The sequence below is a fragment of the Pan paniscus genome, chromosome 6 (genome assembly GCF_029289425.2).
Source record: "Pan paniscus chromosome 6, NHGRI_mPanPan1-v2.0_pri, whole genome shotgun sequence".
Taxonomy (NCBI): domain Eukaryota; kingdom Metazoa; phylum Chordata; class Mammalia; order Primates; family Hominidae; genus Pan; species Pan paniscus.
The window spans coordinates 28,436,003-28,450,478 of NC_073255.2; the positions used below are offsets into that span (position 1 = coordinate 28,436,003).

The following is a 14,476-nucleotide window of genomic DNA, read 5'->3' on the forward strand; positions in this document are numbered from 1 at the left end:
AGGGATAAAATAAATTAATTACAGAACTTGACAAATCCTTCCTCTCAGATGCTACAAATACATTAGAATCTCACATAATGAAGCATCGTTTCTCAGTAGTGCTGGGGATCCATTTCTTTGCTTCTCTCGATGTTCCAATTCAGGTTACTCACAAATTAACACTGTGTTTGCAACACACAAACCTAGCAGCTGAGGTGCATTTGCAATAATGAGCAATTCATATTACTAAATATATATATATGTGGTTTAGACAAAGGGGCTTAAAATGAATAACTGATTATTTACATTGGCAACTAAATGGACACAGTGCTAGAATTGTAAATAGTTTTACTTTTGTAAAAATATATTAAGCCTGTAATCCCAGCACTTTGGGAGTCTGAGACAGGAAGATCACTTGAGCCCACGAATTTGGGACCAGCCCAGGCAACATAGTGAGACCCCATCCACACACACACAATTAGGAGAATTGTTTAAGCCTGGGAGGTCAAGGCTACAGTGAGCCAATATTACACCACTGCACTCCAGCCTGGATGACAGAGCAAGACCCTGTCTCAAGGAAAAAAAAAAAAAAATATATATATATATATATATATAATACATATGAAATATGTATTACATATGTACATGAAAGTTTAGTCAAATTTTCAAAAAACTAAATTTACTTATTTATTTATTTATTGAGACTGAGTCTCGCTCTGTCGCCCAAGCTGCAGTACAGTGGCGTGATCTTGGCTCACTGCAACCTCCGCCTACCGGGTTCAAGCAATTCTCATGCCTCAGCCTCCCAAGTAGCTGGGATTACAGGCACGTGCCACCACGCCCGGCTAATTTTTGTATTTTTGGTAGAGACGGAGTTTCACCATGTTGGCCAGGTTGCTGTCTAACTCCTGACCTCAAGTGATCTGCCTACCTTGGCTCCCAAAGTGCTAGGATTACAGGCGTGAGCCACTGCACCCGGCCAGAAAACTAGATTTAAAATTCCACTTCATTTCAACTATTTTGACCAAATATTTGTTTGTTTGTTTTTTTAGTGAGATGAATGATTGCCTTTATTTATTTTGCGATAGCTTTTTGCTCTGTTGCCCAGGCTGGAGTGCAGAGGCTTGATTATACCTCACCGCAGCTGCAACCTCTCAGGCTCAAATGACCCTTCTGCCTCAGCCCCCCAAGTAGCTGGGACCACAGGTGCATTCTGCTACACCTGGCAAATTCTTTATTTTTTGTAGAGCTGGGATTTTCCTATGTTTCCCAGGCTGATGTCAAACTTCTGGGCTCAAGCAATCCTTCTGCCTTGAACTCTCAAAATGCCAGATAGTAAGTGGGAGCCACCATGCCTGCCCAATATTATTTTAACCGCACAATGATTACAGAAAACAGTGTGACCTTTCTAGGTTTAGAATAAATTATTTTGAAAATAGAAGCTAAACATTTAAGACAGATAAATAACAATCACGGTCCAGGATAAAAATTCAAAATAATACAAAATAATAATTATTTTGAATGGCTAAACATTTAAAACAGATAAATAACAATCACTGTCCAGGATGGAAATTCAAAATAATTCAAAATAATAATAATGGTTAATAAAGTGAGAAAAGAAATCATACACAAAATAGAAATCGAAATATTTACATTATTCACTTCAACTAGATTGCAGAAAGTCATGTTGAATAATTATATATACACACATATTTGAACTACCAAAAAACCCACAAAGAAGTAGAAAATTAAGGAATGCTTCACTGATTTTATACCTGCTGTAAAAAAAAAGTTCAGGCTTTTGGCTTAAGTCACGAAGTGAGAAAACATTTTTCAGTTTTAAGCATTGATTCAAAAGATTGCCCAAAGCAAGCCAGCGGAGAAGTCTGGATGGCCCTGGAAGCACATTTCTTTCCCTCCTTTGGTAGCTTAGCAGGGAGCTGGCTCATCAGGACTGAGCCTGTCTGCAGAGGGACAGCTAGGCCACTGGCTGATGCTAATGTTCCCAGGAGGTAGAGGTTCTTCAGGGCTGTTCCCAAGACCCTTGATGTGTCACTCTACACTTGGTGTTCTTCCTGGACCTGAGATCCCTTGATACATATATTTTTTTCTTTCTTGGAGAAACTAGGTCGTCCCCACTGTCTTTTTTTTTTTTTGAGACGGAGTCTCGCTTTGTCGCCCAGGCTGGAGGGCAGTGGCGCGATCTTGGCTCACTGCAAGCTCTGCCCCTGGGTTCACGCCATTCTCCTGCCTCAGCCTCCCGAGTAGCTGGGACTACAGGCGCCTGCCACCACACCTGGCTAATTTTTTTTTTTTATATTTTTATTAGAGACGGGGTTTCACCGTGTTAGCCAGGATGGTCTCGATCTCCTGACCTCGTGATCCGCCCGTCTCGGCCTCCCGAAGTGCTGGGATTACAGGCGTGAGCCACCCCCACTCCCTTTTAGTTCAAAAATTTTTAAGTATGTAACAGTGAGGAGGCAAGGTCCTGTCTTCTCGACTGCTGTTCATGGCATGTCTAGTCTTTTGCCTTAGGCTGGCCCCAGAGACTTTGGCCAAGTTGCATTCAGAACATGTAGGCCAGGGCCAGGCATGGTGATTCATGCCTGTAATCCCAGCACTTTGGGAGACCCAGGTGGGTGGATCACTGGAGGTCAGGGGTTCGAGACCAGCCTGGCCAACATGGTGAAACCTCATCTCTACTAAGCATACAAGAATTAGCTGGGCATGGTGGTGCATGCCTGTAATCCCAGCTACCTGGGAGGCTGAGTCAGGAGAATCGCTTGAACCCAGGAGGTAGAGGTTGCAGTGAGCCGAGATCGTGCCACTGCACTCTAGCCTGGGTGACAGAGTGAGACTCCGTCTCAAAACAAAACAAAAACATCTAGGCCAGGCCTGTGTTATGAAATAGCAAGAGTTCAGGGGACTGTGTGTGCTCTACCAGTAAATCCTGTTATAGATGCACATATGGCACCAGTAGTGTGTGTCTGTAACTTTGTGATATCCTCCACCCCAAGCACAATAAAGCCTACAATAAAGACCTTGCTAAAATAAAGTATACATGCTATAATTTTAGCCAAAAATCCAGAAACATTCTTGAAATCACTTATGCCACTTCGAATTAGTTGGATGTTAATCAGCCAATAGCAATGATATTCTCTGGATCAAATCAAAGACTAAATACACTATTCTTTTTTTTTTTTCTTTTCTTTTCTTGACACAGGGTCTCACTCTGTCACCCAGACTGGAATGCAGTGGCACGATTTTAGCTCACTACAGTCTCCACCGCCAGGTTCAGGCGATTCTCATGCCTCAGCCTCCCCAGTAGCAGGGATTACAGGTGCATGCCAGAATGCCCAGCTAATTTTTGTATTTTTAGTAGAGACAGGGTTTCGCCATGTTGGCCAGGCTGGTCTCGAACTCCTGGCTTCAAGTGATCCACCTGCCTTGGCCTCCCAAAGTGCTGGGATTACAGGCCACCGTGCCTGGCCTAAATATAGTGTTCTTGATCTGCCCAAACACTGAACACCCTGATGAAGTATAAACAAAATCACTTTTGAACACAGGAGGAAAATGTTTATTAAATGTTGTTAACGTAATTGGATTTAATTTAGACAAGATATACAATGCACTAGAAAAGTTAAACAAAACAAAAGAAGATCTTTAAGCAAAGAGCAATTTGTGAGCTTTGTGGGAGAATGAAATTTATTTTGAAGTTGCACTAGTCACAGTTATTTGGTATTACTATTTCTAATGTCATTAATTCCTATTCATTGCTATTACTAATGTTAGCAAAGCTTTAGCAAAAATCCTTACATATCCAAGTTTCACTTTTGAGAAAATATTTTTTTAAATTTTAGAGAAAATAGTTCTTTTTTTTCTGAGTCTGTTTCTAGGGAAGAGAAAATAGTTCTAAAACAAAGTATATTGAACAAGATGACATTCAAATAAAATATGCAGAAATTACAGCAAAGAAACAGAAAAGTTTATATAAATTTCATAAATGAGATGATTCATGTACAAATAACCATCAAACATTTCCATAAAGCATGCTTTCTAGATATGATAGATTGAAGAGACATTTAAACAAATTGATTAGCATACTCCCAATTTTAGTTTTTTTTGTAATGCCCCAGCATTAAAAACTTTGAAACAACGTAATAAATATTCTCCTTCTTTTTTTTTTTTTTCTGAGACAGAGTCTCACTCTGTTGCCCAGGCTGTAGTACGGTGATGCGGTCTTAGCTCACAGCAACCTCCACCTTCTGGGTTCAAATGATTCTCCTGCCTCAGCCTCCTGAGTAGCTGGGACTACAGGCACGAGCCACCATTCCTGGCTAATTTTTGTATTTTTGGTAGAGATGGGGTTTCACCATGTTGGCCAGGCTGGTCTTGAACTGACCTCAGGTGATCCACCCGCCTCGGCCCCCCAAAGGGTTGGGATTACAGGTGTGAGCCACCACGCCCGGCCAGAATTTAATATTCTATGGATATATTGTTTTAAAGAGATAATAGGCCAGGCATGGTGCTTCACGCCTGTAATCCCAGCACTTTGAAGGCCCAAGGTGGGAAGATTGCTTGAGGCCAGGAGTTCGAGACCAGCCTCGGCAAAATAGCCAGACCTCCGTCTCTAATTTTTTTTAAAAAATAAGAAAAAGAAAATTGCAATATAACTGAAAGCAATTTCTGTAGTAAAATTAAAATATTTGCAATATTTTTATTATAATAATTTATTATATGCATTACAATAAACAATTAATGGCATCATTTTATTGTCATGGTATATGATGCTAGAGGTAAGACTAGTGCTTACTTTAGGGCCGGGTACAGTGGCTCACATCTGTAATCCCAGCACTTTGGGAGACTGAGGTGGGTGAATTACTTGAATCCACGAGTTTGAGATCAGCCTGGGCAATATGGCCAAACGCTGTTTCTACAAAAAATACAAAGCTGAAGTGGGAGGACGACTTGAGTCCAGGAGGCAGAGGTTGCAGTGAGCTCAGAAAGCACCATTGCACTCCAACGTGGACTACAGAGACCCTGTCTCCAAAAAAAAAAAAAAAGAATACTGCTGACTTTGTGGGGTACAGAAAGAATAGAAAGGGGCCTGAGAGATCTTACTGGGGAGCTGATCTATTTCTTGATCTGGGTGGTGGGTTTCATGGGCATAAACATGCACAAAGGTATTGAGTTATACACTTAAGCTTTGTGCACTTTACTGTATACAGGTTGTACACCTCAATGTGAATGTTTAAAAATTCATGGTTCTTTTTTTTTTGAGATGGAGTCTTGCTTTGTCGCCCACGCTGGAGTGCAATGGCACAATCTCAGCTCACTGCAACCTCTGCCTCCCGGGTTCAAGCGATTCTTCTGCCTCAGCCTCCCGAGTAGCTGGGATTACATGCATGTGCCACCACGCCCGGCTAGTTTTTGTATTTTTAGTAGAAACGGGATTTCACCATGTTGGCCAGGCTGGTCTCCAACTCCTGATGTCAGGTGATCCACCCGCCTCGGGCTCCCAAAGTGGATTACAGGCGTGAGCCACTGTACCCGGACCATGGTTAATTTTTTAATATAAGTATGGCATCAGATGAGTGAAATTTCTCCAAATTAATACAAAAATTGGCCGGGTGCAGTAGCTCATGCCTGTAATCCCAGCACTTTGGGAGGTTGAGGCAGGTGGATCACCTGAGGTCAGGAGTTTGAGACCAGCCTGGCCAACATAGTGAAACCCCCATCTCTATTAAAAACACAAAAATTAGCTGGGCGTGGTGGTGCATGCCTGTAATCTGAGCTACTCAGGAGGCTGAGGCAGGAGAATCACTTGAACCCGGGAGGTGGAGGTTGCAGTGAGCTGAGATGGTACTACTGCACTGCAGCCTGCGTGTTTTAGCAAGACTCTGTCTCAGAAAAAAAATTATGTATCTATAACCACTCGAAAACGTTTGTCTGCATTGGTCTTGCTGCCAGTAGAAAAGAAAATAGGGGAAGGTTTTGATTGTTATAGTGATTTTGCTGAAAAAGAAAGGCAAGAAAAATAAAGTTTTAGAATAAATATCTAATTTTTGAATTACATAGGTCTTTAAAACTCATCCAGATGTCATCATCCATCAACAGAAGATGTGGGTAAAAATAATTAATTTTAGCCTTCTTGGATGTTATGCCAATTCTAAGTCATATAAAACTCAGAGTTTTACAGATACATTTCAATTTTTCTTTTTAAAAACTTAAGGCTGAATGAAAAGGTTAAATTTGTCTTTACAAAGGAATATTTGGCAAGGAAGAAGAATAAACATCTATTTTTACAGCATGTTATTATCACTTATGACTTTTTTTTTTTTTTTTTTTGAGACAGAGCCTCACTCTGTTGCCTAGGCTGGAGTGCAGTGGTGCGATCTCGGCTCACTGCAAACTTCACCTCCCGGGTTCAAGCGATTCTTCTGCCTCAGCTTCCCATGTAGCTGGGACTACGGGCGTGCGCTACCACTCCTGGCTAATTTTTGTGTTTTTGGTAGTGACAGAGTTTCTCCACGTTGAACTCCTGACCTCGTGATCCACCTGCCTTGGCCTCCAAAAGTGCTGGGATTACAGGTGTGAGCCACCACGCCCGGCATCACTTATGACTTTTAAATATTTAAACTTATGATATATAGGCTGCCTTTGGTTTCTTGCCTCAGACCCCACAAATGTTAAGGGTGGGCCTGATTAAGGGAATGGACAGGTGAACTGTGGCATGGAGTTAGATTTATGTATCATAATATGGGTAGATCTCAAAAAATAATATTGAAAGAGATAAAGAAGAAACTGAATATTATTTATGTTTTTCAATAATAAACATTTATTTGACTTTTTCTTTGTTTCTTTCTTTTTTTTTTTTTTTTTTTTTTTTTGAGACAGTGTCTCTGTGGCCCAGGTTGGAGTGCAATGGTGCAATCATGGCCCACTGCAGCCTCGACCTCCCAAGCTCAAGCAATCCTCCCACTTCAGCCTTCTGAGAGGCAGGGATTATAGACGCGTGCCATAGCATCTAACTATTTTTTGTATGTTTTAGTAGAGACGGGGTCTCTCCATGTAAGCCAGGCTGGTCTCCAACTCCTGGGCTCAAGCAATCTACCTGCCTAGGTCTCCCAATGTGCTGGGATTACAGGTGTGACCTATCTTGCCTGGCTGACATTTATTTAATACCATATAGCGTCTACTATGTGCCAGACTCTGTTCTAAGCACTTAATAAGTATTAGCTCATTAAACTAAATATTAACTCTTTACAACAATCCTATGAGGTAAGTACTAGTATTTTTTTTATTTTTTTTAATGAGAAAACTGAGGCATATAGAGACTAAGCAAGTTGCCTGTGGTCACGTAGCTGGTAAGTAGCAGAGCCAGAATAGAACTCAGGAAGACTGTCTTCAGAGTCCTAACCAGTACTCTATACTATTTACTTAAATAAACGTAGGAAAGAGTATTGGAAGAATCTTTAATTAAGTATACTGGAGTGGGTTTCTGTAAGGAGAAGAGAATGGGGATGAAGGAATAAATAATACAAATAACAAAGAGGAACCTTGCGCTGATCAATGGTAGTAGGAGGGCATGAACTGAGGGGTATGAGCATCTCATTTCTATGCCCCTGAGTGACTTTTTAAAACTTATTCGCTTGATAAACCAGTTGTCTTGAAGAATGGGATTATGGGAGATGTTCAGTTTCTATATTTCTATATGTTTGAATTTTTGAAAAAAGATTAATAGGTATTACCTTTGTGATAAAAAACACTGTATCCAGCTGGGCAGTGGCTCATGCCTCCCAGCACTTTGAGAGGCTGAGGCAGGAGGATTACTTGAGGCCAGGAATTTGAGACCAGCCTGGGCAACATAGCAGGAGCCTGTCTCTACAAAAATTTTAAAAAACTAGCTGGGTGTGGAGGGGCGTGCCTATAGTTCTAGCTACTCAAGACGCTGAGGCAGGGGCAGGTGGGGGTGGGTGGATCACTTGAGCCTGGGAGTTCAAGGCAGCAGTGAGCTATGATGGCACCACTGCACTGCAGCCTGGGCAACAGAGCAAGACTGTCTCAAAAAATAAAATAAGATAAATCCCAGAACAATAGGTTAAATCTCCCAAGATGAAATTTGTAAGCATATTTAAGACGCTAATTTTTTTGCAAGGAAAAATAAGAATATCTTTCTTTCATTCTTTTTAACTTTTATCTTAGATTTGAAGATACATGTGCAGGTTTGTTACTTGGTTATATTGCACGATGCTGAGGTTTGTGGTATGATTGATCCCATCACCCAGGTTCTGAACATAGTACCCATGACATTAATTTTTGAATCCAATTTTTCTTTTTATTATCTGTGACCTAGAACAAGTTATTTAAAATTTTAAAGCCTTACTTTCCTCATGTAATGGAATGTTAAAATAGGACTCTTTTCTCAGATCTTTCCTGGGTACGTAAAAACATTTAAGCAAAAAAGTAAAATAAATATAGCTGGGTGTGGTGGCTGATGCCTGTAATCCCAACATTTTTGGAGGTGAAGGCAGGAGGATTCCCTGAGCCCAGGAGTACAAGACCAGCCTGGGCACTATGGAGAGAACCTGTCTACAAAAAATTAAAAAATTAGTTGAGCATTGTGGTGAGGGCCTGTGGCCTGGGTGACAGTGTGAGACGGTGTCTCTCTCCCTCCCTCCCTCTTTTTTTTTTTTTAGATGAGGTCTCACCATGTTGCCCAGCCTGGTCTCGAACTCCTGAGCTCAAGCTATCCTCCCACCTTGGCCTCCCAAAGTGCTAGGATTACAGGCATGAGCCACCATGCCTGGTCAGACCCTGTCTCAAGAGGAAAAAAAAGCCCAGGCGCAGTGGCTCATGCCTGTAATCCCAACACTTTGGCAGGCCAAGATGGGAGGATTGCTTGAGCCCAGGAATTCAAGAATAGCCTGGGCAAGACAGTGAGACCCCTATCTCTACAAAAAATTTAAAAAAATTAGCCAGGCATGGTGGCATATACATGTAGTCCCTGCTACTGGGGAGGCTGAAGTGGGAGAATCACTTAAACCTGGGAGATAGAGGCTGCGATGAGCTGTGATGGCATCACTGCACTCCAGCCTGAGTGACAGAGTGAGACTCTGTCTCTTAAAAAAAAAAAAAAAAAGAGGGGGTCTCACAATGTTGCCCAGGTTGGATGTTGGATGTTGGATCTGAACTCTTGGGCTCAAATAATCCTGTCTCAGCCTCCTGAGTAGCTGGGACTACAAGTGTGTGCCACTGTGCCCAGCAAAAATCAGACTTTTTATTATCTAAGAGTGACCAGATAAGTCACAGGGCTTGCTTCTGAAGCAAGCCATCCCTCTAGAACAGCTTTGAATGAAAAGTGGAGAAAAGAAAGCCAGTTGTTTTTCCAAATATAACTGTGAGTCCCACCTGTTCAGTGTATCAACTATATTCATTTCTTTTTTATTTTTTAAATTTCTTTTTCACCTATATTCATTTCTAATACAACATAATAATAGGGTTTATCTCCTAGGTTGTTGAGAAAGTAACAGAGATAATGCAAGTAAAATGCTCAGAACAGTGTTTGATACAAGGAATGAGGTCATCTTAGACCATCTAGCCCCAGTCAGACTGCCTGATGATTGCAGCTGCATAAGTGATTCCAAGTAAGACTGGCAGGAGAACCACACAGTCAAACTCAACCCAAATCACTGATCCTCAGAACTGAAAGGCCTTGGAGCCAGGTGTGGTGGCTCATGCCTGTAATCCTAGCACTTTGGGAGGCTGAGGCAGGAGGATCCCTTGAGCCCAGGAGTTCAAGACCAGTCTGGGCAACATAGGGAGACCCTGTCTCTTAAAAAAAAAAAAAAAAAAAAAGAACCTGATAGACCTTGGAAAAGAGCAGATGCAGAGGGTGCATGAAGAGCAATTGTTCCTGAAAGTACGGTCCTAAAGGATAGGACTCAGGCCAAGAGGTAGATGGAAGAAAGATTTCTTTTCAATATACAGAAGAACTTTAAAAATGAAGTTTCCTGAAGATTAAATAAAGTTCCTTTGAAAGTAGTGAGTTTACTATCACTTGAGTGTTTTGTTTTGTTTTGTTTTGTTTTAAGCTGGATGACCTTCAAATGTCAGGGATGGTGTAGAATGAATGAATTCAAGTCTTGTATGGGTCCCTTTACCCTTACAGTTTTTGGAACCTAAGAAAACTCTGCACATCAATTTGGCCTGGAAGTTTTGAAAATACTTTCCTTTTATTATTCACTATAGTAACAATTTTAACAGTTTTCTATGAGTTTACAGCAATAAAGATGATTCATTAGAAACGTCTGTCACAGCTATTCCTTTTTGTCCTTTTAGTTTATAAAATTGCAATTAGCCAAGTAAAATTACTTTATCCTTGGGATTTATCAAACACACATATATATACTTTTGTTTTTTTGATACAGAGCTTCACTCTTGTTGACCAGGATGGAGTGCAATGGCACAAGCTCAGCTCACTGCAACCTCTGCCTCCCGAGTTCAAGCGAATCTCCTGCCTCAGCCTCCTGAGTAGCTGGGGATTACAGGTGCCTGACACCATGCCCAGCTAATTTTTTGTATTTTTAGTAGAAACGGGGTTTCACCATGTTGGCCAGGCTGGTCTGGAACTCCTGATCCACCTGCCTCAGCCTCCCAGAGTGTTGGTATTACAGGCATAAGCCACGGTGCCCAGCCATATATATATATTATATATATATAATATATAAATATATAAAAATATATATTATATATAATATATAAATATATAAAAATATATATTTATATATAATATATAAATATATAAATATATATTTATATAATATATAATATATAAAATATATATATTTATATATAATATATAAGTATATAAAATATATTTATTTATATATATTTATATATTTAATATATAAATATACATATAAATATTAAATATATAGATATTTATACATTTATAAATATTTATATAACTATATATAAATATATATATTTATATATATATTTTAAGAGACAGGGTCTCATTCTGTTGCCCAGGCTGGTGTGTTATGGCACTATTATAGCTCACTGCAGCCTTGAACTCCTGGCCAAAAGCCATCCTTCTGCCCCAGTCTCCCAAAGTGTTGGAATTACAGGCATGAGCCACCATGCCCGGCCTATTTGGAGACTTTAATTTCTAAACCTAGCTCCTTATATGGAAAAAAGTTATAGTAATGAGTTTTAAATAAAATAGCATTCATCATTTCATTTACTTTACATGGGGTAATTATTTTGAATTTTATAATAATGAACACAACGTAGGTAATTTTTGCAGTCAGGCAAATTAGTGAGAAAAGATACATATTTGTGCCTTCTGTTTGGTTAAAATCCATCTCACTGAATGTGTGTGAGCATGACATTGAGTCTGCTAGGAAAAATAATAGTCATTATGATCTTATTTGAATGTTCACCTTTGCCTTTTTGCCCTTTATATCTGGGAGTTTTAAAGATTAAGATTTACTTTCTAGGCCAGGTGTGGTGGCTCATGCCTGTAATTCTAGCACTTTGGGAGGTTGAGGCAGGGCAGATCACCTGAGGTCGGGAGTCCGAGGCGAGCCTGACCAACATGGAGAAACCCCGTCTCTACTGAAAATACAAAATTAGCTGGGAGTGGTGGTGCATGCCTGTAATCCCACCTACTTGGGAGGCTGAGGCAGGAGAATCACTTGAACCTGGGAGGTGGAGGTTGCGGTGAGCCGAGATCATGCCATTGCACTCCAGCCTGGGCAACAAGAGCAAAACTCTGTCTCAAAAAAAAAAAAATTACTTTCTATAAGGAAGGCTTACATTTGAATTGGGGCAAGATGAGTTCCCAGCACAAGGCATAGAGAATTAAAATGTTTGTCTTGGCCCAAACTCTTTTCTTTATTTTACTTTGGATTAGGAGTTTTTCTCATGGTTAACAGGCCTCTCTCACATTCCCAAACCCTACCAAACCCTAAGAGGCAGGTTGGGCCTCTCCCTCCCCTGACCTGTCAAGACTCCTCCATATGAAACCTTTTGGACTATTATTATGTGGAAAAAGAGAACTTCCATGAAGGGTCAGGCACTCCTCACTGAAGGATCAGTGGAAGGCACTTCCAGATTTAGGCCTTCCCAACAATGGTGCCCTTTAGGGAGGCTCACTTCACTTTTTTTTTTTTTTTTTTTAAATTTTTGAGACAGGGTCTCGCTCTATCACCCAGGCTAGTGTGCAGTGGCATAATCTTGGCTCACTGTAACCTCTGCCTCCCAGGCTCAAGCAATCTTTTTGTGTAAGCTTCCTGAGAAGCTGGAAACACAGGTGTGCACCACTACGCCCAACTAATTTTTTGGGGGGCGGGTCAAATGAAGCATGTTATTTCATTTCACAAAGACTGTACAAAATTCCTTATAAAACATGGGGTAGATGCCACCTGGTTACCTCACTCGGCCCCCATCCAACTCTGTATGAGGGGGCAGGTGAGGGTGGAAAGTGTGTGGATGGAATAGCATTATGTATAATGCAGGGGTTGAAGTGATAGGTACAAGTTCTTTCATATTTACTGTTTCACATATTCACAGGTATATAGAGAACCAGCAGGAAGGAGTGAACTCTGGCTCTGTTCTCTTTTATAAAAAAGCACCAATGTCCTGGACTGGACACTCACTGCTATAAAAGATGCAGGGAGGCCCAGGGCCTGATGGTCACGGACTGATATCCTGACTGGAGTCCCACAACTTGTTGGGTGGCTCAGCCCAAAGGCGGGCGAAGAAAGGATGCTGAAGGGCTTCACCCAAGGTCAGCCGCTGAGCTGGTTCATACTCTAGCATGCTTTCAATCAGATCGAAGAGCTGGTGGTCTTCCTCTGCCTCTGAGGTCAGATACTGCCGCAGCGGTTTGCAGTTCTCACGAACATAGCGCCCAGCTGATGTGTTCTCATCCCAATCCAGGCGACCCCGGTAAAAATATTTCTGTTTTCTTGTCTTTCGGATCATCCGGGAAGGGATAGGACCCAAGATCCTTTCCATCGTGGCTAGATGCTGTCTGTTGTCATGGGTCTGGAAGAGGGTGAAGCCCACATAGTACTCAAAGATGATGCAGCCTATACTCCACACATCACAAGGCTGTGACCAGCCCAACTCAAGGATGACTTCTGGTGCTCGGTAATGGCGAGTGGAGACAATGGTGCTATGGTGCTCATGGTCAAAGGTGGCACTGCCAAAGTCTCCCACCCGCACAGCTGTGCTCTTCACACTGCGCACATGTCGCTTCTTCTCTAGGTTGTAGGTGAGCTCATAGTCTGAATTCACAAACAGAATATTTTCAGGCTTGAGGTCTGTATGTGTCAGCTTGTTATCATGGAGGAACTTGACAGCCTGGCACAGCTGGAAGGCCATGTGGTGCACTTGGTGGATGGGGTAGGGCAGGTGGTTGTTGTCTTTGAGGAAATCGAAGGTGCTAAGGCCCAGAAGCTCCAAGGAGATACACATGTGGCCATGGTAGTCGAACCAGTCAAACATCTGGACACAGAGGTTCTTGCCAGGGTCTTTCTCGTTGATTTTCTCCAGCACGTTGATCTCAAGTCGAGCTGCTTCCTTATACTTCTCCACATTCTTAATGATCTTCAGGGCAACTCGAGCCCCACCCCTGCGATGGTCAACACATTGTACAACTCGGCCGAAGGTCCCCTTTCCTAAGGTGCTGACGATTTCATATCGCTCTTGTAGCCAGTCCCCGACGTGGTAGATGAGGTGGCCCTCAGCGTCGTCCTCTACACTCTTGGCTTTCCGGCTGCTGTGCTGCGAAGACGAGCGGCTAAATGTCCGGCTGCACCTCCTCCGGACATGGTAGCTGTCCTCTCGCCGGCGCCGTCGTGTCCCGTCACTACTACTTGACCAGGAACGGCTTCTTCGTTGCTTGTTTTCGGCTCCGATAGTGTTCACAGTAACTCCCCCGGCTGCCTCGCTCTGAGGAATGGTACGTTCGAGGATGAGGCATCTTTCTGGCGGCCAGGCCCGTGCGCTTGTCCCACAGGAAGTCCATGATGGTGGCGGCACTGCGGCCGGAGTCCCAGCATCCCAGCGGCGATGAAGTGCTGCTCCACCCCCACCAACCCGGGACCCTGGGACCTCCAGCCCCGTTCTCGGGCTCTGCTTCAGTCCCGCCCGCCTCTCCTTAACTGTCGGCCTGTTTCCAGTGTTGGCAGTTTCAAAAACTCTGATGTAACAATCAGTAGTCCTGGGTATCTGGATTCACTTTGGGGGTTGCTAAAGCAACATGTTCTTCAAAGGAATCGAATAACTGATTTAAGGTGAAGCAAGTAAAAACAATTTAGGTAAAGTTTTTTTTTTTTTTTTAACTTTTGGAAACACTCTGCAAAATATATTTAGAAGCTGAATTACCATGCGATTGGTAATTTGGCCATAATTTGACTTAGCACATTGTGGAAAAGAATAGGAAATCGTCAGGCGAAGTCATTAAACTCTGAAGCTCCCAGGC

General features: G+C 42.1%; 1 protein-coding gene across 1 annotated transcript; it reads right to left on the minus strand.

Moving 5' to 3' along the window:
* Window positions 1-12,656: 12,656 nt before the first annotated feature.
* Window positions 12,657-14,156, minus strand: LOC100991543 (dual specificity protein kinase CLK2-like). Its single transcript, XM_034963807.3, is given in 2 exon segments — window positions 12,657-13,897; window positions 13,899-14,156. Coding segments are annotated over 2 exon segments (1,338 nt in total). The 5' UTR covers window positions 14,021-14,156; the 3' UTR covers window positions 12,657-12,681.
* Window positions 14,157-14,476: the final 320 nt, after the last annotated feature.